The sequence below is a fragment of the Hemitrygon akajei genome, unplaced genomic scaffold (assembly GCF_048418815.1).
Source record: "Hemitrygon akajei unplaced genomic scaffold, sHemAka1.3 Scf000109, whole genome shotgun sequence".
Classification (NCBI taxonomy): domain Eukaryota; kingdom Metazoa; phylum Chordata; class Chondrichthyes; order Myliobatiformes; family Dasyatidae; genus Hemitrygon; species Hemitrygon akajei.
In genome coordinates this window covers 1,833,892-1,859,839 of record NW_027331995.1, presented here as the reverse complement: position 1 = coordinate 1,859,839, position 25,948 = coordinate 1,833,892, and the positions used below count along the sequence as shown (strand labels likewise).

At 45.1% G+C, this 25,948-nt stretch overlaps 1 protein-coding gene across 1 annotated transcript; it reads right to left on the bottom strand.

Annotated features, from left to right (window-relative positions):
- Positions 1–8: 8 nt before the first annotated feature.
- On the bottom strand, positions 9–25,046 carry LOC140723328 (NACHT, LRR and PYD domains-containing protein 12-like). Its single transcript, XM_073037925.1, has 10 exons — positions 25,038–25,046; positions 20,456–20,566; positions 18,135–18,237; positions 15,605–15,757; positions 12,324–12,416; positions 11,272–11,438; positions 10,221–10,392; positions 10,059–10,124; positions 61–1,124; positions 9–20 (listed from the first exon to the last, which is right to left on the bottom strand). The coding sequence occupies exons 1-10, from the start codon at positions 25,044–25,046 to the stop codon at positions 9–11; spliced, it is 1,950 nt and encodes a 649-aa protein (XP_072894026.1).
- Positions 25,047–25,948: the final 902 nt, after the last annotated feature.

Sequence of the window (25,948 nt, the reverse complement as noted above, 5' to 3'; positions counted from 1 at the left end):
GTAGGTGTTCAAATCTCCATCTGTAAACACAGTTTTCTTATCGGACACTCCTCTGAAGGCTATCTGACCAACCCTGAGTAACACATCACGGAGGTTCTCAATCTCACGGCTGTGGTTTTTCAGGATGCTGTAAATATAGTAGGAATACAGTTGGGTGATGGTCTTGGGAATTCGCTGTGGGTCCCTGTCTCTTTGTGTGAAGAAAGGACCCAGTGCAAGAGCAAGGATCCAGCAGTAGGAGGGGTTGTAGCTCATGGCGTACAGGATCTCGTTCTCCTTCACGTGTTCGAAAACAGCAGCTGCCACCGTCTGATCTTCAAAATGCTTCATGAAATATTCCTTCCATTGCTCACCAGCAAATCCCAGGATTTCTGCCCAGACCCTGATATCTGCCTTTTCCAATAAATGTAACGCAGTGGGGCGGGTGGTCACCAGCACTGAACACCCTGGGAGCAGTTTGCCCTGGATTAAACTGTACACAATGTCCGACACTGCACACCAGCACTCGGGATCTGGGCACTGGTGCTTAGGTTCTGTATCTCTCCAACTGTCTGCAAAATAGATTCTGTGTTTGAATTCATCCAAACCATCGAATATGAACAACAATCCCTGTGGGTTCTTCCAGACATCTCTCAGGAAATTCCCAAAGTAAGGATACTGATCCAGAATCAGTTCCCCCAGGTTTGTTCTGCAGTTAATGGAGTTTAAATCCCGGAATTTGAAACTAAAGACAAACTGGAATTGTTGGAATATTTTCCCCGTGGCCCAGTCATAAACAATCTTTTGTACCATTGTTGTTTTCCCAATCCCCGCGACTCCAGCCACTGCTGCTGATCTCCCAGATTTGGATTTACTTCGGGAAAAGCTGCTCTGGAATAACTGATCAGTCCGGATTTTTTCCATCTCTCCGTGGAGATGTTTCTCTCTCCAACGCTCGTGGTCTCTGCCTCTTGCTAGTAGCTCATGTTCAACCAGTCGCCGATCTCGAACAGCAGAAATGACGATGAGCTCAGCATATCGAACAACCAGCTGGAAAACCTTCACCTTCTCCCTCATCAGGACCGTGTTGACTCTCAGTGTTTCAGTTTGTGCCCGCAGAGTATCCATGTGTTTCTGTTGAACATCTTCAATGGGAACAGACAGTGTTCAAACTGTTAGATGTCTCAACTCAGAACTCAGTATTTAAGCACACAAGAGTTAGCCCAAAGCTATTGCATTAATTGAATTAATCAATGAATGTCCGTACAGTAAAGTAAATTTGCTTGCCTGGTCTGGATAAACACATGGTCATCATATTTCCATATTAACTGTGCTGTGAAGATGAGTATTTCCCTGGTAGTTTACTGACCCCAGACGGTCCCGTACTGGACACCCTCTCACTACAGCCACAGATATCACTGTTCATGTGGAAGAAACTTTTAATCCCCATTGTTGATGAGGTGTGTGTGGAGATAGAGAAAAGGGAAGTTGGCATTCTGTCAAAGGAACAGGTCGGGGAATCACAGCTCCCCCCCTCCCCTCTCAACATCACTGATTCAAAACGCAAAGAAGTATATTCGTTGATCAGCACCTGCTCTGTGGCTGGGTAGCTGGGGGAGAAAATGTCAATGACTTGTTCTGGAGATTGAGACAGTCAGCATTTTGACACAAACCACAGACAATCCACCCCCCCCCCCCACTTCCATCATCACAGATGCTGCTCAGCTCACTGAGTTCCTTCAGAAAATGGTTCGAGACGGCAGATCTGCAGTACCGTGTCTCTTAAAGAGTCTGTGTTGTAAATACTCAACAGATCCAAGATTGAATATACACGAGTGTAAAGGAGAAGGAAATAATTGTTATTCCGGATCTGGTGAAGCACAAACTCAGATAGTGTATGCAAAGGAAAACTCGGTATTTTTTTTTCAATCGTTCTGGTGGTGGGGTGCGGTTGTTAGTTGTGGATGTGTTGATCTGTCTTACTGCTTGAGGAAAGTAACTGATTTTGAGTCTGGTGGTCCTGCCGTGGATGCTACGTAGCTTCCTCCCTCACGGGGCAGGGCAAGCAGCCCGTAGGCAGGATAGGTGGGATCCTTCCTAACGCTGCTGGCCCTTGTCCGGAGCCTTTCTGTATATACGTCCCTGATGGGAGGTGGGATGGGGGTGCCGGTGATACGTTTGGGCAGTTTTGACTACCCGTTGTAGAGCCTTCCAGTTGGCCACAGTTATGCAGCATGTTGGCCTGTCCTCTGCAGCACAGCTGTAGAAGGACGCGAGTGTAGATGTGAGTACAGGTCAGACAACGTCTGTGGAAACGGGAGATACCACTGGTCTATGGCTTTAAATACAAGTTTGAAAACCATGTTATTTACATGTCGGGAGTTAAAGAGAGCAGAGACCGAGGAATTTTGGTAGCAGCCAGCATGAAGTCTCATTACACTGTGATGTTTAAGCATTCTCCCCATTTAGGTAATAGTCCACCCTATTGTTTCTCTTGCCAAAATGCATTACCATTCATTCCCCAACATTGTAGTCCATCTGCCACAATTGGCCCACTCTTCCAATTTGTCGAAGTTTTGCTGCAATCGCATTGCTTCCTCAGCACTACCCACCCCTTCGCCGATCTTCGTATCATCAACAAATGCGGTCAGTAAAGGAGCCCAGCAGAAAGCAGCTGATTGTGCAAACAAGGTCAAGTGACCTTGGAAAAACTCATACCAATAAATAGAGGGGTAGCTCAAGTGGAGCGGCCAGTAAAGGAATGGAACTTTGCGGCTTTGACTCGGGAAGCAGCCTTGTTGAGGAAAGGTCCTTGTGAGGAAAGAGCGAGTCTTTGGCGAGGAAGCTGAGGGAGGAGACTACGCCACAGTTGGTGAGGGTGAGAGGTGGTGAAGAGATGACAGGTAAACTGATTCAGTGTGATGCTTGCCTGATGTGGGAGGTCAGGGATACTGATGGTGCTTCCGGCTGCTACAACTGTGAAAAGTGTGTCCAGGTTCAGCTCCTAAAGGACCGTGTTGGGGCACTGGAGAGGCAGCTGGATGACCTCAGGTTCATCCGGGAAAAACGGGAGTTTTCTGGATAGTACCTACAGTGAAATCGTTACACCGAAGATAACAGAGGAGAGAACGGGGGTGACAATGAGGAAGAGATGGAAGCTTGAAGTACAGGAGACCCCGGGGGATGTGCCTCTTGAAAACATGTTCACCCTCTTGGAAGCTTGGGACAGAAGACACTGCCAGTCTGAGAGGTGAACGGGTCTGCGAGTCAAAAATTGGCACTGAAGCAAAGCCAAAGAGACAGACGACTGGCAGAGCTGTGGGTTTTAGATTCTTAGACCACTGGGATCGGTTTTGGGGTAAGGATGAATTGTACAAAAGGGACGGGTTGCACCTTAGCAGTCGGGGGACCAGCATTCTGGCCGGCAAGTTTGCCACTGCAACACGGGTGTGTTTAAACTAATAAGTGTGGGGAGGAGACGAACTGGAAATATAAGGATGGAGTTAAAGGGAAAGACTGAATAAGAAAAGTTAAGAAATACATCAGAATTTACAGGGCAGAAAGCTCCGGAAGGGTTCGGAGAGTATGGCCAAGTGCAATAGGACCAATGAGACAACCTAGGGGAGTAATGGATTAAAAGTATTATATATGGATGAGCTTGAATTTCAGTTGGAAGTTGGTAAGTATGATGTTGTAGGAATAACAGAGACATGGCTGCAAGAGGACCACAGCTGGGAAATGAATATTCAAGGATATACATCCTATCGAAAGGACAGACAGGTGGGCAGACGGGGTGGGGTGGCTCTGCTGGTGAGGAATGAAATACATTCCCTTGCAAGGGGTGACGTAGAATCAGGAGAAGCAGAGTCAGTATGGATAGAACTGAGAAATTGTAAGGGCAAAAAGACCCTAATGGGAGTTATCTACAGACCCCCAAATAGTAACCTGGATATAGGGTGCAAGTTGAATCAAGATCTAAAATTAGCATGTTGCAAAGGTAATGCTACAGTTATAATGGGGGATTTCAACGTGCAGGTAGACAGGGAAAATCAGACTGATACTGGTCCCCAAGAAAGGGAGTTTGTGGAGTGCCTCCGAGATGGATTCTCAGAGCAGCTTGAGCTGGAGCCTACCAGGGAGAAGGCAATTCTGGATCTAGTGTTGTGTCATGAACCAGATTTGATAAGGGAACTCGAGGTAAAGGAGCCATTACGAGGTAGTGACAATAATATGTTGAGTTTTAATCTACAATTTGAGAGGGAGAAGGGAAAATCGGAAGTGTCAGTATTACTGTTGAACAAAGGGGACTATGGAGCCATGAGGGAGGAGCTAGTCAAAGTTGACTGAAAGGATATCTTCGCAGGGATGACAGTGGAACAACAATGGCAGGTATTTCTGGGAATAATTCAGAAGGTGCAGGGTCAGTTCATTCCAAAGAGTAAGAACGATTCTAACGGGAGTAGAGAGCGACCGTGGCTAGCAAGGGAAGTCAAGGAGAGTATAAAACATAAGAGAGAAGAAGTATAACATAGTAAAGATGAGCGGGAAGCCAGAGGACTGGGAACATTTAAAGAACAATAGAAGATTACTAAAAAAGGCAATATGCGGAGAATATAAAGGAGGATAGTAAAAGCTTCTTTAGGTATGTGAAGAGGAAAAAGCTATTTAAGACCAAAGTTGGGCCCTTGAAGGCAGAAACAGGTGAATTTACTATGAGGAGCGAGGAAATGGCAGACGAGTTGAACAGGTACTTTGGATCTGTCTTCACTAGGGAAGACACAGACGATCTCCCAGATATAATAGTGGCCAGAGGACATAGGATAATGGAGGGACTGAAGGAAATTCACGTTAGGCAGAAAAAGGTGTTGGGTAGACTGATGGGACTGAAGGCTGATAAATCCCCAGGGCCTTATGGTCTGCATCCCAGGGTACTTAAGGAGGTGGCTCTAGAAATCGTAGACGCATTGGTAATCATTTTCCAATGTTCTATAGATTCAGGATCGGTTCCTGAGAATTGGAGGATAGCTAATGTTATCCCGCTTTTTAAGAATGAAGGGAGAGAGAAAACAGGGAATTATAGACCAGTTAGCCTGACATCAGTGGTAGGGAAGATGCTGGAGTCAATTATAAAAGATGAAATAACGGCATATTTGGATAGCAGTGACAGGATCGGTCCGAGTCAGCATGTATTTACGAAGGGGAAATCATGCTTGACTAATCTTCTGAAATTTTTTGAGGATCTAACTATGAAAATGGACAAGAAAGAGCCAGTGGATGTAGTGTACCTGGACTTATAGAAAGCCTTTGATAAGGTCCCATATAGGAGATTAGTGGGCAAAATTAGAACACATGGTATTGGGGGTAGGGTACTCACATGGATAGAAAATTGGTTGGCAGTCAGGAAACAAAGAGTAGGGATTAATGGGTACTTTTCAGAATGGCAGACAGTGACTCGTCGGGTATTGCAAGGCTCGGTGCTGGGACCGCAGCTATTTACAACATGCATTAATGATTTAGATGAAGGGATTAAAAGTAACATTGGCAAATTTGCAGATGACACAAAGCTGGGTGGTAGTGTAAAATATGAGGAGGATAGACTCCAACGATTCAATCAGTTAGGTTAGGCTACCTGGCCTGTAATTCCACAAACAAGAGAAAATCTGCAGATGCTGGAAGTCCAAGCAACACACACAAAATGTTGGAGGAGCTCAGCAGGCCAGACAGCAGCTATGGAACAGCTGACGTTTTGGGCCGAGATCCTTCGGCAGGACTGGAGACAGAAAGCTAAGGAGTAGATTCGAAAGGTGGAGGGGGGAGAGAGAAATGACAGGTGATCGGTGAAGCTTGGAGGGGAGGGGATGAAGCAAAGTGTATGAAGTTGATTCTTGATAGAGACGGAAGGCCATGGAAGCAAGAAAAAGGTGGGAGGGTCACCAGAGGGAGGCGATGGACAGGCAAGGGGATAGCATGTGAGATGTACGAGGACATGGGGAACGGTGAAGGGGGAGAGGAAGCCTTTCTGGACACTTAAGAAATCGATATTCATGCCATCAGGTTGGACGCTACTCAGACGGAGCGTAAGGTGTTGTTCCTCCAACCCGAGTGTGGCCTTATCCTGACGGTGCAGGATGCCATGGACTGACCTATCCGAATGGGAATGGGAAATAAAATGGGTGGCCACTGGGAGATCACGCTTGTTCTGGCGGACACAGTGCAGACGCTCGGCGAAACCGTTCGCCACTCTATGTCCGGTCTCATCGACAGACAACAGACCATACCGAGATCAACTACGCCTCCCTCTTTTGCTCTCTCCACCCACTATTTTCCTTTCTTCCATGCCTTCTGTCTCTTTTACTAACCAACTTCCTAGCTCTTTGCTCATCCCTTCCCCCTCCAAATTTCACCTATCGCCTGGCATTTCTCTCTCCCCTTCCACCCCGCCCTTCACCTTTCAAACCGACTCCTCAGCGTTTTATCTCCAGTCCCACCGAATGTTCTCAGCCCGAAACGTTGACTGTACTTTCTCCATAGATGTGCTGAGTTTCTCCATCATTTTCTGTGTGATAGCCTATAATTTATTTCTTTTGTCTTCATCCCTTCTTTATGCTTCTTTTTGTTACCTATTGTTAGATTTTAGAAGCTTCCAAATCAACTAGCTTTTGTCTCACTTCTGCTACATTATATTGCGTTTCCTATTCTATTATGCAGACCCTAGCTGCCTCCTAAGGGATCATTTACAATAATCTCCCTGATAAGATCTGATCGCAGAGTGTTAGGGACATGCAGGGTATCACAGAGTGCCGGGAACCTGTTAGGGACGTGTGGGGTCTCACAGTGTCTCAGGACATTGCCAGGGATGTGTAGGGTCTCACAGAGTACTGGGAACCTGTCAGAGCTGTGTGGAGACTCACAGTGCATCAGGACCGTGCCAAGGTTATGTGGTGTCTAACGGCGTGTCTGGACACTGTCAGGGGTGTGTGGGGTGTCATAGTGTGTCAGGGCCCTGTCAGGGGTGTGAGGGGCTTCACAATGAGTCTGGACCCTGTCAGGGTTGTGCGGGGTCTCATTGTGTCAGGACCCTGTCAGTGGTGTGTGGTGCCTCACAGTGTGTTGGGACCCTGTCTAGGGTGTGTGGGGTCCCACAGTGTGTCCAGAACCTGTCAGGAGAGTGTGGTGTCTCACAGTGTGTCAGGACGCATGTCAGAGTTGTGTGGGGCCCCATAGTGTGTCCGGACCCTGTCAGGGGTATGGGCGGTCTGACAGTGTGTCAGGAACCAGTCAGCTCTGTGTGGGGTCTCCCAGTGTGTCAGGACGCATGGCAGAGTTGTGTGGGGCCCCACAGTGTGTCCGGACCCTGTCAGGGGTATGAGCGGTCTGACAGTGTGTCAGGAACCAGTCAGGTCTATGTGGGGTCTCCCAGTGTGTCAGGAATCTGCCAGGGGTGTGTGGGGTCTCACAGCGTGACAGGATACTGTCAGGAGTGCGTGGGTCTCTCAATGTATCAGGAACTTGCTGGGTGTCTGTGTGGTCTCACTGTGTGTCAGTACCCTGCCAAGGGTTTGTGAAGTCTCACAGTGTGTCAGGACCCTGTCAGGGGTGTGTGGTGTCCCACAGTGTATCAGGAACCTGTCAGGTGTTTGTGGGGTCTCACAGTATGTTAGGACCCTGTCATTAGTGGGTGGGGATTCACAGTGTGTCAGGACCCTGTCAGGGGTGTGTGCTGTCCCACAGTATGTCCGGAACCTGTCAGGGTTGTCTGGTGTCTGGCTGTGTGTCAGGACCTGCCAGCGATGAGTGTGGTCTCACAGTGTGTCAGGACCCTGTCCGCGATATGTGGGGTCTCACAGAGTTTCTGGACCCTGCCAGCGATCTGTGAGGTCTCACAATGTGAGAAGACCTTACCAGTGGTGTGCGGGGTCTCACAGTGTATCGGGACCATGTCAGAGGTGTGTGGGGTCTCACAGTGTGTCAGGACCGTGTCTGGGGTGTATGGGGTCTCAGACTGTGTCAGAACCCTGTCAGGGATTGTGTGCCGTCTCGCAGTGTGTCTGAACCCTGTCAGGGGTGTGTGGGGTCTCCATTCAAAGTGTTCGGCTGTAATAGGGAGCGTAGGAAAACATTAATTGTAGACATATTTTCTTTAGAGAATATGACAGTGGTAGAAATGGTGTTCTTCAATAGTCAGGGAGAGATTCTGTTTCATGTACAGAAATGGCTGTAGGAATTTCACTGTCGTGTTTGTTCCCTCGGCAAACAACTTGAGGAATAGTGAGCAAAAAGCTTGTAGCAATTTACCAAACCCATGGTGCAGAGAAACTGAGGGGTTTCATTGACCTGATGTGGACTGGAACAGCATTAACAGAGGTGAGTAGTTTGTAAACATCCTGATTCATCTATCTCTGGTCCCATATTTAAATTATCATCTTTGGAATTTGTTCTTGTAATTGAGAGACAGAACCAGGGTTCCGGCCGAGATTCCTTACATTTCTGTTGAGAGCTTTGAATAATCAGATAAACATGGGCTGATGCAATATTAATAAGTTTTGTGATGTTTGTCTTTCCTACGCGCTCTCCTCTGTTAAATGTGCAGTTGAGTGATCCAACTCAGTCTGCAGTGATGAAGCCTTACAATCTTTTGAGCCCATGAACTGCCCCGGGCTCCGTTTTCACAGTCATGATGGGTTTCACAGTTATAGATGTAGTGAGCTTTCCATCCAGACGGTCACAGTTTAACTAATTGCAATATTATTTAGAGATATTTTCAGTCATTTTCACCTTCCTTGCCGTGATCCCACAACCCTCGGTTTCTCTGTCCTAATTCCCATCCCTTACCCTTCCACAGTGTCCATCGCACAACACCGGCAGACATGAATTTCAGCTTCTGTGGACTGAGCTGAGGAATATGTACCCCAATCTCACCCTCTCTAACACTGTAGCAGTGTTTGCACTAGGGAGAGTAGATGTGAACACAGTGTGTTCATCTGCTGCTCTGTGGTTGAACAGACCAGTTGGGATGTTACCTGATTTTCTAATTAAAGTGATGCTATTATTACTATTCTGTGACTGGAACTTCAGTGGACGCCCAACTCTAAGAAAAGATAATCTGCTGGGGGAAGTTTAGAAAACGGTTAAGAATGTGTCTGTTCAGGAGAGGGCAGTGGCTATCAAGAGAAGGTTTTGACATCTTGTGTGAAGGAATATAAGTTTTTAATTCCATTTTCCATATCCCCCTCTCCCTTTCTACACGTAGACTCGCAGTGGAGGGACTTGTAGGCCCTGGAGCGATGTGACCAATTTCCTCAAACTCGTCAGCTCTCTGCCTCTTTCCTCAAAATGACCTTTGAAAACATTCCCTCTACGAAACATGTGTTCTCACTGTGTTCTCTGTCACAGTGCCCATATTTACCTGCTCAGATCCCTGTGGCTCAACAACCTAACCGCCGTACACAAATTACAACCGTTGGTGGAAACAGAGGTCAAGTTTCAACTTAATGAACTCTGCTGCAGCCCATTCTGGGCTATTGCATACCGCCCCACTACCGGAGGGATGTTGAGGCTTTAGAGAGGGAGCAGAAGAGGTTTACCGGGATGCTGCCTGGTTCAGAGGGCATGTGCTATCATGAGAGGCTGGATAAAATTAGATTGCTTGCTCTGGATCATCGGAGGCCGAGGGGAGCTCTGACACAGGTTGAGAATATTATGAGAGGCAGAGATAGAGTGGACAGAGATCATCAGTTTGTCGCGGTTGAAATGTCTATTACCAGAGGGAATATATTGAAGGTGAGATAGTGTAGAATGAAGTATGATGTGAGGGAGAGCTTTTTATTCATCAGAGAGCCGTGGCTGCATGGACCACACTGCCCGGTAAGGCGATAGAGACAAATTATCAGAAGCTTTTCAGAGACGTTTGGATAGACACATGGATGTAAGGAAGATGGAGGAGTATGGACATGGTGTAGGAAGGAGAGATTAGAGTTGGGTTATGTTGATTTACTTCTCAGCTGGTTCGGCACAATATTATATGACTAATGATCTATTCCTGTGGAATACTCTTCAATGTTCAATGCACGTTCACTTACCTTTCAGCTCACTGAGAACCTTGATTAAACCTTGAGCGGGATTTGATCGATTGGAGGGATCACAACCTGTTTCAATTTAAACACATTGAGGGAATGATGTGTAAAATTTTAAAGTGAGCTGTATTCAATCCAAATTTGAATTAATCTCTGATATTTTCTCACCATATATCTGTATTTCGTTCAGTATTTTGTCCAACATTGGAACATCATTCCACATTTTCACAAAGGTCTCCCACATCACCCTCCGGGCGCGGGAGCCTTTCTCCATCACCAGGTTCAGAAGGAGTTTAGAACTGTCCGACCGCTGTCCCTGATCAGCGAGATCAGAGATTTTCTGTGAAGAGTAACAGTGAACATATCAGGGACTGACAGATTCACACAGAGAATGAGAAGTAAATGATGTGCTCTGTAACGGGATCACACCGAGCAGTCACCCGGACAGGTGCCGCTCCTGTCTGGACGTGGACTGTACATTCTGAGTGCAGAGCACAAGGAGGGACATTCACTGTGCACCTGGTCCACCAGTCAATGACATCCTTCATTGACGTGGCTCCAATTCCCTCACCGGGTTTGACGGTGTAAAACAGAAATCATAAAATAACGATCACAGAGGAAGAAATAAAACTGGAGGGTTTTATTTTATATAACAGACTGAACAGCCTCAGAGAAGTTGCAGAAACTATGATGTGATTCATCTCCTCAGTCCGCCAGTGTCCAACATGACAGCAGATTACTGGCTGACATCTGACACCTTTCGCTTCCCTTTTCCAGTAGAGGTTTTCTCAGTGATTACACGTTACAATGTTCCCCGATTCACACTGTTTGCAGTTACGGATTGTCTCCACCCAGAACTGAACACACCCGGGCTCCTGTGGCATTCACTGATGATGTCCCGGTTCTCACTGACATCCTGCCGTCACTCTGTACATTTTTCACAGACTGAAACTTCCTGTCATGTTTGCATTTAATGCTGTAAGCCCACAGACCTGTTACTTGCTCAACTCACTCTGAACATCGAGCAGCTCCCCACCAGTCCGCGGGGTCTTTTCACCTCTTTCCATCTCCGGTTCAGATTCACATGTTCGGGATTGCATGTGGAGTACTTATGTCCCAGTTATTCTTTTATCTAATTTAATATCCGTTGAGTCAAAGATCCGACAGCCATCAGTCCTGTGATGTGTGAAAATTCAAACCCATTCTCCCTCCCACTCACCCGATGTTCCTCTCTGCTGAACTGTTTCTCAGTCTTTAACGCCAGACTCACTCCGTGAACCCCTCCTTCCATCGCCTGCTCCAGCCTGTCCCGGTAGAAGTCCGTCAACTGCAGCAGCTGGAAATCATCCCAGCTTGCCAGGAGCTCGGTGATCACTGAGCCCGGACCTGTGAAGGAAAATGAGGAGCATTAAAGAAATTACTGACCTCATACTGGACAGTAACGTTCCCTTTGGAACCTAAAGATCACCAAACACAGTCCGAAATATATGTATATGGGGATGGGGGGTGGGGGGGAGGTGGGGTGGAACAGGCTTTGGCCGGGGGATCGGGGGCGCCGGGGTTGTAGGAGCAGGTATAGTTTCATCTGTTGAAGGCTGCTCTTTCGTGTCCCCAGGAATATAACTCTCTGTTTGGAAAGGACCCTGCTTATTCCTAAGAATATAGTAACCCAGCACCATCACTCTCCTGGTGCTGCCCATCACCACCGCTTTGCTCTCGGTTACTGTCTGCCGTCCTGATCAACCCCTTCCTCAGCAAATCTCTGGAGAATCTCACAAAATGCTGGAGGTACTCAGCATGTCAGGCAGCATCTATGGAGGAGAATAAGCAATCAATGTTTTGGGCCAAGGCCCTTCATCGGACTGGAAATGAGGGAACAGAAATTCTAGATATTGCCACATTACTTTCCATTCATCGTGGTCCTCATCCAAAATGTCAAATCTTTATTCCTCTCCATGGATGCTGCCTGACCTGCTGAGTTCTGCCAATATTTTGTGTCTTTTTATTGCCCACAACTTTCAGCTTCAGAAGAATGTCATGTCTTCTAGAGTAACTCGCTATTTTAATGTGCATCACAATCTGTTACAGGAGCAGCAGCAGACGGTAATTGTACACCTTCTACGTTTGACTGTATTTCCCCCAGAAATGTTAATTCCCTCTCTTATCTCTCTGTTCAGTTTTCACAAACACATTGTGAATTCCCAATATTGAATTAAACACAGACGCAGAATCAGCAGAGTATTTATAAATTAAAATAATTCGCCAACATACCCGTGTCCTTTCCCGATGTTGACGACACTGGAAGTCCTCCCCTGCCTGCACATTGACCCATTGTGAGGACAGGTGTGATCAGATTTTGTTGCTCTGTAACAAAACAAATAACAGGAGGGTCAAACATTAATTGGGGTTTAAAGGAGAACACTGTTTTGTTTTTAAACTGAGGTAAACACTTCCAAACATCTTGGGCCTGTCCAGTGAAGCCTTGACAGGGCCTGATCCAGCTGAGCCCATCGATTTCCGCGCTCTCCATCTATTGTACACCGTGCCGGGACTTCCGGGGTACCTACGCGCTTATATTGCAGACAATTCCCTTTTCGGAGCCAGTCTTGTGTCCTCGAACGGGAGTGAAGTGTCAATGGAATGGCAATGCAGGTTGAGCAGACAGCGCCCACTGCTTTGCCCCTCCTACGACTGGTGGTGCTATGGTGAGTAATGGACAGCCGTTACAGCAGTGTGGGTTGAAACATTTCTGCTGATTATTGGGACATCCATTCCTCTCGTCACTGAATTATACAGATTTCTCAGTCACACCTGATTCTCACCATCTCCTTTCAGTTTTACATCCCCCGGGCATTGACACCAGTGGCAATATAGACCATGGTTTAAGTCTGTATAGAATCACCCTGACATCCTGAACAATGAAATCTCACACATAGCATCATGACATCTTGTTCTGAACCACTATGTTATCTCCGGCAGAACTTTAAGACCATTATTATCATCTAAACTCGGTCAAGATTTCTTTGGACATAGCACCTGGCTATTATCAGATAGTTATATGGCACCTTGTTAAGCACAATGTAGACCCGCCATACATCCGAAACAGCAAGTTGGGAAAATTCATTGTAACCTGTTGCAATATGAACCAGACTCCTGAATTTAGTATCAAACTTTCTAACCATGCCATGTACATTCATGTACAAATCAATGTCATGAATATCTAATTAACGAGGCCTCGACACTGACATGCTCTTCCCACTCGTCACGGACATCCATTCGTTAAATCCATCTTCAGTCATCACCCTCTGCTCTCTGTCATTGAACCCGGTGTGAATCCAGCTCACCAGCTCCCCGAGAATCCCACGTGACCTATCCTTCCAGATGAGCTGTCATGCGGGATCTTGTTACAGACTTTTCCAAAGTTCAGATGAATATGTTACAATCCAGCAACAATGAATATATGATTGAAACAGGGTTTTTATAACAAATAAAACATTTATTAAACACTGCTAAAAAAAAACAAAAAGTAAACAAACGCCTAACAACCGGAAGTCAGCTGCAATACGGCAGCTCGAACAGTTCTTAAAGCGAGAATCCGAAAACAGTTCTTAAAACGATAATGCAAAAACAGTTCTCAGAAGTAGTAATACGAAAGCCCAAAATTTTAGCCAGTCGCTTAGGAGAGACTTCTTGAAACAATTTAAATTCTCTTTCACGTCGTGTTACTGCTGTTCCCAGACGAAGTATGTTTTGATCAAAGGATTCATGATGAAGAAAATGAAACGGCTTAAAGGCACTGACCTTTCTTTGGCAAAACTTCACCCAACCCTCTATTTTTCTGGTAGAACAGGAGTTATCATGGGCATAGCTGACAAATTCCTTCCGAATGAGAATCAAACAAGGTCGAACCTGCTTTACCATCGAAATCAACTTTCCTCGATCATTAACTTACCGAACTTCAAATCTTCACTCTCCAATGACTGGACTGGCAGTATTATGGCAAAACTGACGGCAATAACCTTTGACTTAAGGCAGAAAGTAAAACTCCACTTGTAAATGAATCTGCGTCATAACATCGGAATACACAGAAGCGTGGAGTCACTACCAAATTCAACCACGAACTGCCCACGTCACAGGGTGGGGTTCTCCTTTAATACCCGGTTGGGGGGGAAACTATCACATGATCTCTCACTGGCGGGAAAATGACATCAATCCCCCATCACAAGACCATTACCTCATCTCCAGCATAGCTTCAATTACATCATGGTCACGTGACTGGTATAAGATACCCACGGGTACGTAACAAATAACATCACTGCTCTATTTTATCTATCTTCAGTTAGCTCTTCAAAAGTTTCTAGAATACTTGTCAGATATGATGTCCCACTGAGTGGTGCAGATGACAATTTCCCCACAATCAATGTCCAACCGACCGGGACTTCAGCTTCACGGTAGACTGAGGAAATTCCAATCCAGTTGTAGAATTGCCGACCTGGACTGAAGCTCGCATACTGCCAGTTCCATACCCTCAGAGTCACTAACCCAATATTATGACCCAAACAAAGACGTTATGGTGCCGGCGATTTGCCGTGGTGTTCCTGCCATTTCCGATTCACAAACTGATGTTGAACTGGAACCTAATAACCCTTTGCCGGGGCCGAGGCTCAGTCTGGTTCACCGGTCTGTAGATTGTGAGAAGATGCAGATACACTTCAGCTTGTTTCCAACAACTAAACTGAGCAGGTTTGATCACAATGGCATTGCTGTGTGGGATCTTGCCCAGCACAGCTGTCTGCCATGCTTCCGCTCAGTGTAGCAGGAAGAAAATGTAAAATTATTAAATAGAAAAATATGGGAACTCCGTACATCAGGTTACATCCGAGAAAGGAGAAATGGTGGAAGATCCAATATCTGAACTGGAACTGTCCAAGATGCTGTCGATCGGCTTTTCCAGTATTTTCGTCTTTTTACTTGAAATTTCCTGCAACTGTAGCTTTATCCCACCTCTTTATATTATGCACAGATGGTAACTGATTGTAAAATACCAGCAACACGCTAAAATGTTTGTTGGTTATCAGTTCATTCTGACCCTGGTGTAATACACTCCATACAATCAATGCCGGCCGAATGGCCGCATTCAGTGTGTTGGGAATATGTAAAACAATTATCGACCCCAGCCATCGATCCATCTGAAGCTTGGAACCGATACCGAGCCGGTTGTTGGAAGTAAAGTTCCCCAGGTACATCTTAATGGACGGGTTCAGTCTCGGCATCACCACTCAACCCGCTCCTGGGACCAGAACACCAGGGGCTGAGCAGCGGCTCCTCTCAGGCGGTTCAGTGTGAAGGACCTACAACCCTGACGGACCCCTGCAGTTTGTGTCCAGGAAGTGGAACGAGGCGGCCAGTTCGAGGAAGTTAAAGGGACTCACTGCCCAAAATCTCTACCCACCCCCCCCCCCCCCACACACACACACCGGGATCGGCCTCAGTACTCACCGATGGGAAATTGTCGGTCGCGTTCACCCCGAGTGACCGGCCTCAATACTCACTGATGAGAACTTGGTCAAATTGTTCTCCAGACAAAGATCGGTCCTCCGGCTCCAAGCCGATGATCCGCTTCAACAGAGAACGGAAAGAAAACCACCGCCCATCCGGGGAATGTGAGCGCGGGGGCGGAGCTTTGACGGTGGAACCCTCACGTGCTGCAGATTGGCGTTTGAAATGGGAGTGAGAAACAGGATCATGTGACGGGAGGAGGGTCTCCCATCTGAACCGGTTTCACACGCTGCCCGACCTACCTGCCGCATTTTACACCTTATTTCGTATTTACACCAACTACAATTTTCAGTTTTTCCCTCTGCATCTTCCATGTCCCGATTACTCCACCACCCGGTTCTTAGAGTTACGGGATCAATTCCCATCCCGGTCCGATACAGAATTCCCGCTCCAACAGGAATTATGCAGGTTTCATTGAAAACACTTCTATGTTTATAAACACTAATTTCTATTTACATTCCTCCGGAGCCTCACTGGACAGGAGCACTGAAACATCAAGTGAGAAACAGGAGGAGGTGGCCATTCTGTCCCTTAAACCATCAACAAGATGACGGCAGCTCTTCAATCTCAGCCACATGTTTGTGCCCGATCCTCATTTCCTCGATCCCTTCGGTCTCCACACATCTGCCGGCCTCTGTTTTATGTGAGGACGATGACTGAGACTTCCCCCTGCAGGAGTCAGTCTGGCGAATCTCCAAAGCAAACACTCTCTCACTTCTTATAATCCTCCATGGAATTAAATTCCATTTCTGCAGCCCCGTGTGGCCCGCACCACTCACCTCGCACTCCGTCATTATTTCCACCTTCCCACCTCTCCCCTCAACTGGATCCACCTCTCACTCCCCAGCTCTTGCCCCATCCCCAAACCTCTCGTCTTTTCTCCGACTATTTGCCGTCCACTCACAATCCAGAGGGAGTGTCTCGGCCCGAAATGTTGACGGTCCATTTTCCTACACAGATGCTGCCCGACCCACTGAGTTCCTCCGGCAGTTTGTTCTTTGGTCTGTATAACCCATGTTAGTATGGAGAGCGGGGTTTTACACCTTATTCCAGGTACAATCTCAACAAAGCCCAAATAATTGTTACCGTAATTACCACACTCAAAGACGAGAAAGCTTGCAAATGCTGGAAATCCAAAACACCACACAAAATGATGGAAGAGTTCAGCACAACAGGCAGTATCTATGGGAAAGAATAAACAGTACACATTTTGGACCACGAGTCTTTTTTATTACTGAGGAGGAGGGGGAAGTGATCTGAATAAAGAGGTGGGGAAGTAGAAAGAGAGGAGGTGGAAGGTGATAGCTGAAGTCAAGTGATGGGCTGTTCAAGGGCTGGAGACGAAAGAATCGGAGCGTTGTCAATGGGAGAAAGGGAAAGAGGGGGCACAGGAGGAAGTAATAGGCTGCTGAGCAGAAATGTAAGCTCTGGGTGGGGAGTGCGGAACTGAGAAGTGGGTGGGGGTATTTGTTTACTGGAAGGAGATTTTAATATTCATACAATAAGGCTGGAGAGCACTCAGATGGAATATAAGTTCAGAGTGAGGCATAGAGTAATTGGGTGGGGGTATTTGTTTACTGGAAGGAGAATTCAATATTCATACAATAAGGTTGGAGAGCACTCAGATGGAATATAAGGTTTTGCTCCTCCACCCTGAGAGTGGTTTTATCTTGGCACAAGCGGAGGCCATTGATCGAGACGTCAGAATGGGAACGTTTGGCCACTGTAAAGTCCCCGTTGTGCCAGACGATACAGAGATGCTCGACAGAACGGTCTCCCAATTTATGGCGGGTCTCACCAATATAAAGGTGGCCGCATCGGGAGCACACGACGCAATAGATGACCCCAGCAGATTCGCAGGTGCAGTGCTCCTGGATGGATTGTTTTGTGTCTGAATGGAGGTGAGGGAGGAGGTGTACGGGTAGCTGTTGCACTTAGGACTCTTGCAGGGATATGTAGCTGGAGGGAGATTAGTGAGGTAAGGACAAGAGGAACTCTATTACTATTACGGTGGTCGGAAGTTGGGTGAGCACGGACGTATGACAAATGTGAGCATCAATAGTGGAGGGAGGACAGCCACATCCTGGAAGCAGATGCAACGGAAGCAAAGAAACTGAGAAAAGGGTAGAGCATTTTACAAGTGATAGGTTGGGAAAAGGTATGGTCGAGATTGCCAAGGGTATCAGTAGGTTTGTAAAAGACACAAAGTACACTGAAGATGTTGTGGTCAAATCAACACGTACAAACAAGCTAGAGGAACTCAGCAGGTTGGACAGCATCTGATGCTGCCCGACCTGCTGAGCTCCTCCATCTTGTTTGTACGTGTTGGTTTATAAAAGAAGCCGGTTGACAACTTGTCTCTGGAGATGAAGACAGAGAGAGATCAGGAAAGGACTCGAAGTTAGAATCAAACTTGCTAACCGTACCATGCTCATTCATATAAAAGCCAAAAGCATGAATAATGAGTTACACGTCTCGACAATTATACGCACATCCCACTCATCACAGGCCTCCATTCGCTACATCCATCTTCAATCATCTCCCTCTGCTTCTTGTCATCGAGCCCGAAGTGAATCCACTTCACATGCTTCCCGAGAATCCCACGTGACCGAGCTTTCCAGATCAGCTGCAATGCAGGATTTTGTTAGAGGCTTTACCAACGTCCATATGGACAGCATCACTGCCCAACTTCATCTATCTCCATAGTTATCTCTTCTAAAATCTCCAGAATTCTTGACAGGTATGATGTCCCACTAGGTGGTGCAGACGGAAATTTCTCCATAACCAACGTCTAACCACCGTGACTTCAGCCTTACTGCAGACAGAAAAATGTCCAATCCCAGCTGTAAAATTACCAACCTGGATTGAAGCCCGTATACTGTCAGTTCTATAGTCTGAGAGACTCCATCTATGTTATAAGCCACACACAAGACGACTTGTTGCCGGCTATTTGCCGTTGTGTTCCTGCCATTTTCGATTCACAGACCGAGGTGGGACGAGAACCTAACCTAAGGGTCTTCTGCCTGGGCTGTTGCTCAGGATGGTTCACGGTCTGTAGCTTGTGAGAGGATGCGAATACACTTCAGCTTGTCTCCAGCAGCTAAACTGAGCACATTTGATCACTATCTTCTTGCTGTGTGGGATCTTGCACAGCACAGTTGGCTGTGATGTTTCCCTCAGGGTAGCAGAAACACAATGTAAAGTTATAAAATGGAAAATGCTGAGACGCAGTACATCAGGGTACATCCGTGAAGGAGAAATGGTGAAGACACAGTTTCAGACCTGGGGCTATCCAAGATGCTGCCGATTTGCCGAATATTTCCAGCATTTTCTCTTTTTTACTTTAAATTTCCTGCAAGAACAGTTTTCGATTATTTTTAATGCACAGATATTAAATGAGTGGAGACTTGCGGATGTTGTTCACTTATTCAAGAAAGTGAGCAGAGATAGTCAAGAAATTTATACACTAATGAGTCTTACTTCAGTGGTTGGGAAGTTGATCGAGAGATCCTGATTTATGAACATTTGTAGAGGCATAATATGATTATTACGAGCCTGACTGAATTTTTTAAGGATTGGACTAAACATATTGGTGAAAGTAGAACAGGAGATGTAGTGTATATGGATTTCAGCTAGACATTTGATAAGGTACCCCATGCAAGGCTAATTGAGAAGCTAAGGAGGCATGGGATCCAAGCAGAACTTGCTTTGTGAATCCAGAATTGTCTTTTCCACAGAAGACAAAGAGTAGTTGTAGACGGGTCATATTCTACATGCAAATCGAAGATTAATGCTGCGACTCAGTGATCTGCTCTGGGACCTCTTCTCTTAGCAATTTTTGGAAATGGCCTGGATGAGGAAGTGGAGGGATAAGTTAATAAATTTGTTGATGGCACGTTGGTTGGGGGTATTGTGGATAGTGTTGAGGGCTGTTAGAGGTTACAGCGGGACGCGGTTTGATCCAAAACTGGGCTGAGAAGTGGCAGATGGAGTTCAGCACAGGTAAGTATGAGGTGGTTCATTTTGCTAGGTCAAATATGATGGTAGAATATAATATTAATGGTCAGGCTCTTGGCAGTGTAGAGGATCACAGTCCATCAGACACTCAAAGCTGCCTCGTAGGTTGGCTGTGTGGTTCGGAAGGCTTATGGTGCATTGTCCTTCATTAACCGTGGGATTGAGTTTAAGAGCCGAGCGGTAATGTTACAGCTATATAGGACCCTGGTCAGACCCATCATGGAGTACTGTGCTCAGTTCTGGTCACCTCGCTAACCGAAGGATGTGCAAACTATAGAAAGGGTGTAGAGGGGATAGATAAGAATGTTGCCTGGATTGGAGAGCAAGCCTTCTGAGAATAGGTTGAGTGAACTTGGCCATTTCTCCTTGGAGAGATGGAGGATGAGAGGTGACCTGATAGAGGTGTATAACGTGATGAGAGGCAATGATCGTGCGGGTAGGCAGAGGCATTTTCTCACGGCTTAAATAACTAACACGAGAGGGCACAGTTTTAAGGTGCTTGGAAGTAGGTACCAAGGCAATGTCTGGGGTATTTTTTTTTCCTTTTACGCAGACAGTGGTGTGTACGTGGACACTGCTGCCGGCGACGTGGGTGGAGGCGGACAGAGTAGGGTCCTTTAAGAGGATCTTGGATATATACATGGATTTTGAAAAATAGCGGACTAAGGCTAACCCTGGGAAATTTTTGAAGTAAGTACATGTTTCGGACAGGAGGGTTAGCCAAGGGCTTGCAGGTTTTCTATATTTCTATGTTCACTCCACACAGCTAATGCTCACAGAATCCTTTCCTCCCACTATCATTCCGTTGAAGTTGCTCCCGAGGTTACTGATTCTACGCAAAGAGGAAGTGAACACAGAACGATGAAATTGTGCAACACTTCTTGCAGTTCTCGTGGTTTGTTACCGTGGAAACGGAGGAAGTGGCTCAACAACAGTAACTGAAAAAGGAAATAACAAAGTCAGCAGCACACGCTCTGAATTACATTGTGACAAAGGTTAACACTGTAGCCATTTTGAAATGATGAATCTAAAATTGTAAAGGCTGCTTTTTGCCATGCCTGGTGCTGTATTGAATTAATCGTGTAGTTGTTCTGGCTAACAAAACATGATTCCTACACTATCGATCAATAATATATTACCAATATTATACCAAATGACAGCTTCAACCACCAGCTGTTGCAACAAACTCCGCAGGCCGACCACTCTTTTGCTGACGAAGTTTCTCTCATCTCAGGTTTAAAGAGAAACTTCTTCATTTTGAAGCTGTCCTCTCAGATAACAGACTCTCCGGCTGATGGAAACATCCTCCCCATGTCCACTGTCTCCAGGCTGTTCCGCGTTCTGCGGGTTTAAATAAGATCCCGTCCAGCTCTATACTTCTGAACTCCTCAGAGTTCAGGCCCAGAGTCATCAGATGCTTCTCGTACATAAACCCTCTCATTCCTGAGATTACTCTTGTGAATTGTGTGAGCAACAGTGGGACTGAACACATTTCCAGCAATAACAAAGGAACACCAGAAGCAAAAATCTGAGCTTAGAAAATAAATAGTAGCTCAACACCTTAAAAACATGCGCTGCTTGAACCCGGGTCCATTGCACTTGCAACTAAAACTGGTGTATCCCAGGACTCTGTGATATCCCAGGCAAACAATTTTGTGCCGAACCTCTACTTCCTTTAGAAATTACCCAGGGTTACACACAGCCCTCTATTTGACGAAGATCCATGTCCCTATCCAAGTGTCTCTTCAAAGACCCTATCATATCCGCCTCCACCACCATCGCCAGAGGCCCTTTCCATGCTCTCACCACTCTCTGCGTAAAAAAAAACACCCTAATTATCTCCTCTGTGCCCACTTCCCAGCACCTTGAAACTGTGCCCTTTCATGTTAGCCATTTCAGCCCTGGGAAAAATCCATAACAAAACTGCAGGAATTAGGAGGTAGGGCAGTATCTATGCAGAGAAATAAACATTCGACGTTTCGCGTCAAGAAATTCCTCTCCATAGATGGCGTCCGACGATTTGGGCTTTCCCAGCAAATAGTTCTGCAGACTCTTTTGTGTTTACTATTCCCATTGTCTGATTTTAAAATCACACATATTCTGCATTACAGCTACGTCTCTATCAACAATGAAGATTATTCGGGTTTCCCACTGAACATCTGTGCTGCCTCTTGTTCTTTGACATGCTGTAATAATGAACACCCAACCCGGTCATCTTACAGCCATATCTCTGTAACCGCTATCAGGCCGGACTCAACGAGGACGCTTTCAGAATAGTAAAATAAACTATTAAGGCTTCCATAGGATACCCATTTGCCTTGGTAGGACCCCATTAAAATGATTAGAATCTCGCGGTTGTCACAGCTTTTCTTTAAAACATGCCATGAAAAATTCGCCTCTCGCCCACCAAGCCTTCTGCCCTAAATAGTGAAATGATGGCTTTCGTTCCGCTATGCCGTCTGCCACTTTCTGTAACTGGTCACCCCAACTGTTTGCGATGTATCGAAACCATGAACAGAATCAAAGCCTTTGCTTCAACAGGACTTTCAGGAGATCAGCTCAGAAACACCCACAATATACACAGTCTCAAAGAGAAAACAAAATACCTACATCCGAAACGGCAAGTTTTGGTAAAAGGGAACTCATGTTGCCTGAACAGCTCTTCGCACACTTGCTTTGCAATTGTAATACTGGGTTAGATCATTGTTCCTAATCTCAACCATCTCTTGCAGACTCTCTGGTGTTTATTCTTCTCGTAGCATGATTTCCCTGCTAACATTGATTTAAAATCGCGCCCACTTTGCATCACTTCTACCTTAATGTCAGCTGCAGTCAGCTGATCACCGTTGAGCTAGATCAAGTGCAGTCCTGTATTTTGTACATTATTGTTTTTAGTATTTATTTTTTTGTCGGCGTGGATGGTCCCAAGCGGTAGTGCAAATAACAGCTCACCAGATGCTACTGTCCTGCCGAATTCATAACTGTATGGCATGGATTAAAATCAATGGATATTTATCAAATAGTCTTACTCCAGAAAGGGGCCCAAGACAGGGTTGTGCATGGTCACCGCTACTCTTCGCATTGTGTCTGGAACCATTAGCTCGATACATCAGACAAAATGAAGATATCAGGGGAATTACTATTAAAGGTACAGAGCATAATTTGGCTTGCTACGCTGATGACATTTTGATCTATCTAGGGCAACCAACGTACTCTTTACCTAAATTGATGCAATCCTTTGAACAATATGGTAAAATATCAGGGTACAAGATTAACATAGATAAAACCCAATTACTTTCATATAACTAGAGCCCACCAAGTGAAATAGAAAGTCGATACCCGGGGCATGGCAAACAGAGTCTTTCAAATATCTGGGCATTATTGTGCCAAAAGATTTGGCAAAATTATGAGAATGTGATTATCAGACTTTTTATAAAACAAATTAAGGAAGATATGGCAAGATGGAACCTGATTTCTTTTTTTTAGTCTCAGTTCAAGGATTGAGTCTATTAAAATTAATATATTGCTCAGCCTGTTATATCTCTTTCATACACTACCAATAGAGATTAATCAAAATCAATTCAATGATTGGAACAAGATGTTATCAAGGAATATTTGGCAGGGTAAAAGGCCTAGAGGTCGTCTGAAAACTTTGCAATTAACAAAGGAAAAGCGGATGGAGCCTACCTTCTCTTAGAGATTATAATTTTGCAGCACAGTTGAGAGCTGTGAAATGTTGGTGCAACCCATCATATGACGCTCAATGGAAAAACTTTGAGGAGTGGGTACTTCCCATCCCCATACAAGCAATTCTGGCTGCTAACAACCTGCAAAGGTACATAAATACTATTGATAACTCATGGGTGAAATTGACTCTTAAAATATGGAATACTATTATAAAAGAATAAAATCTAGAGGGAGATATTGCAATTATTCAATGGTGTGCATATGACTCGGATTTTACACCGAATAAACTGGATGCTAGGTTTAAGGACTGGGCAGCTAAAGGAATAACATTTCTTTTCAACATAATGAAAGAAGGAACACTGTTCAGTTTTGAAGTGCTTAAAGAGAAACACTTATTAGAAAAACAAGATTTTTATCGGTATTTACAGATGGGACAATATGTTAATAAAACGCTTAAAAATGTAACCAAGGCACGTACATGCTTGATAGAGCTATTTAGAAAAGCATAGAATTCAGATAACGGTAGTAGAATCATTTCAAGCATGTATAAGGGTTTGTCAAAACTTAAAACACGTTCGGCTTCATACATTAAAACAAAATGGGAGAATGAAGAAGGGATAATTATATCTGAGGAAGAATGGACAATAATATGGAGGTATCAATGGAAGAGTACCAGTTCACAGAAATGGAGGGAGTTTGGATGGAAATAATTTGATAAGTTTTTTATTACACCCTCTTAGAAATCCCATTATGATAGTAACCTCCCTGTTCGCTGGAAAAATTGTGGAAATCAAAATGCAAATCATTAAGACATCTTTAAATGTGAAATACCCTTAGAGAGTACGACCATATATTTTGTGTGTCTACCTCAAGAATGGTGTAAAATAGATGAATATTTAACGAATATACTGTTGGTGGCTGGTAAAAAGACTCTTACTAGGAAATGGTTATCACAGGAGAGCCCACATTTAAATTCATGGATGGAAATTACAATGGACATTTTCAAATTGGAGAAGTTAACAGCATATTTTAATCATTAGCTGGAACAATTTGATTCATACTGGGTAAAATGGGTTAACTACATAATGCCTCATAGGCCTGATTTTATTCTCACATATCAATGAATATGTTGTTAAAAAAATCACTCTCTACTTGTACGTAGTTTTTTTTTCATTTTGCTTGTTTTGTTTTCTTTCGACTGTTTTCTATAAGTGTTTACCTCAGATAAATACTATTTGGAGATTTTTGACATATATGATTATATGTTATATATGTACAATATCTGAAATAGATCTTATGGAAATTTCAGTTCAATGATGAAATTCAATAAAAAATAAATAAAAAAAAAGAAAAATGAGCAAAGTTTGAATAAGGTGATGAAATCGGTATGTTCCACACATTTATTGGGCAACTAATGCGGACTGTGCAAGCCCGCTGTAATGCTCATATAACGTGGGGTTGTGTTCAGGATAAACCGTGAGCTCGCACAGAGCAAACATTTGCTTTGAGAGATATGGACCGAAATATCATACAATTAATATTAAATAAAATGAATGTGAAGGCAACAATGGAACTAGGCGACAGGTCATGAATGGCATTTCAATGCGGAATGCCTGGAACAGCTTTAAAAACTTCCTGACTGTCTACTTTGCTAGACGGTGTGGTGCCGAGAGAACACAGAATTAGAAACGGCGCCTTGTTTGTTCACTGACTATAACTAACTTGAGTCATTGTGCAACCTTTGTGCCTGTTGTTTTATTTTCATCGGGGCATAGATTAATGTATAAAAGGGCAGCCAGCTCAGAGCGCAGGCGAGTGGCGCTTAGTGCAAGGAGTGCGGTACATTTTGTACAATACCCAAAAAATGGCTCTACCAACAATCCGGGATGTAAGGATTGCATTTTACCCTTTTCTCGCAGCCTTCGGTGTTCCGGGTAAGACGACACATTGAAATTACTCTCTGTCTGAAATGCTCGGGACGCTCTTCGATTAACAGTGGTTTCACTGGGTGTCTTGTACCGGTGAAACCAACCCAGCGCGGAGACACGGCAGACTACTGCTGCAGAGATGATCCTCTCCGGTGGATCCTCTCACGTTCACTGCCGCCCCCTCCCCCCTCCAAAGGTCACCCCTGACGATGCTGCTCAAATTCAGAGAAATCAATCCTCCCCGCTGGCAGGTGTAAATCCGCAACCACGCATTGTTACAGATTGAAATAAGTCTTGTGATATAACTTATTTTTGAAGAAGAGTACGAATTTTGGGATCATTGTGGATTGTACCAACTGCCGCCCAACACAGCACCTTCCAGTCTATCATAATTGGACAGAGAGTGGAGTTTCAGGATAAATTCTGCTTACCTTCGTCTCCCCCTCTCTCTCCCTCTCTCTCTCCCCCTCTCTCCCGCGCCCCGCCACTTTAGGCTTTTCGATCAAACCTTTGATAGCATGTCTTACCCGTACTAGCTGGGAATTATATTAAATATAGCTATCACAAGCATGTCCAGCTAGGGATTTGAAATAATTTCTCCCTATTGCTCCTGCAAGATGATAACGAATGCGATCAAAAGGGCAGATATATCCCAGAGGAGGAGCTTATTTATTGATCGGCATGTCTGAAACTATTGAATTTCAG

Excerpts from the sequence above, each read along its gene's own strand:
- LOC140723328 (XM_073037925.1), bottom strand. Across the intron at positions 11,439-12,323 it reads AACATCGGGAAAGGACACGG|GTCCGGGCTCAGTGATCACC; the intron begins GTATGTTGGCGA and ends TTTCCTTCACAG. Across the intron at positions 1,125-10,058 it reads GGTTCTCAGTGAGCTGAAAG|ATGTTCAACAGAAACACATG; the intron begins GTAAGTGAACGT and ends TTCCCATTGAAG.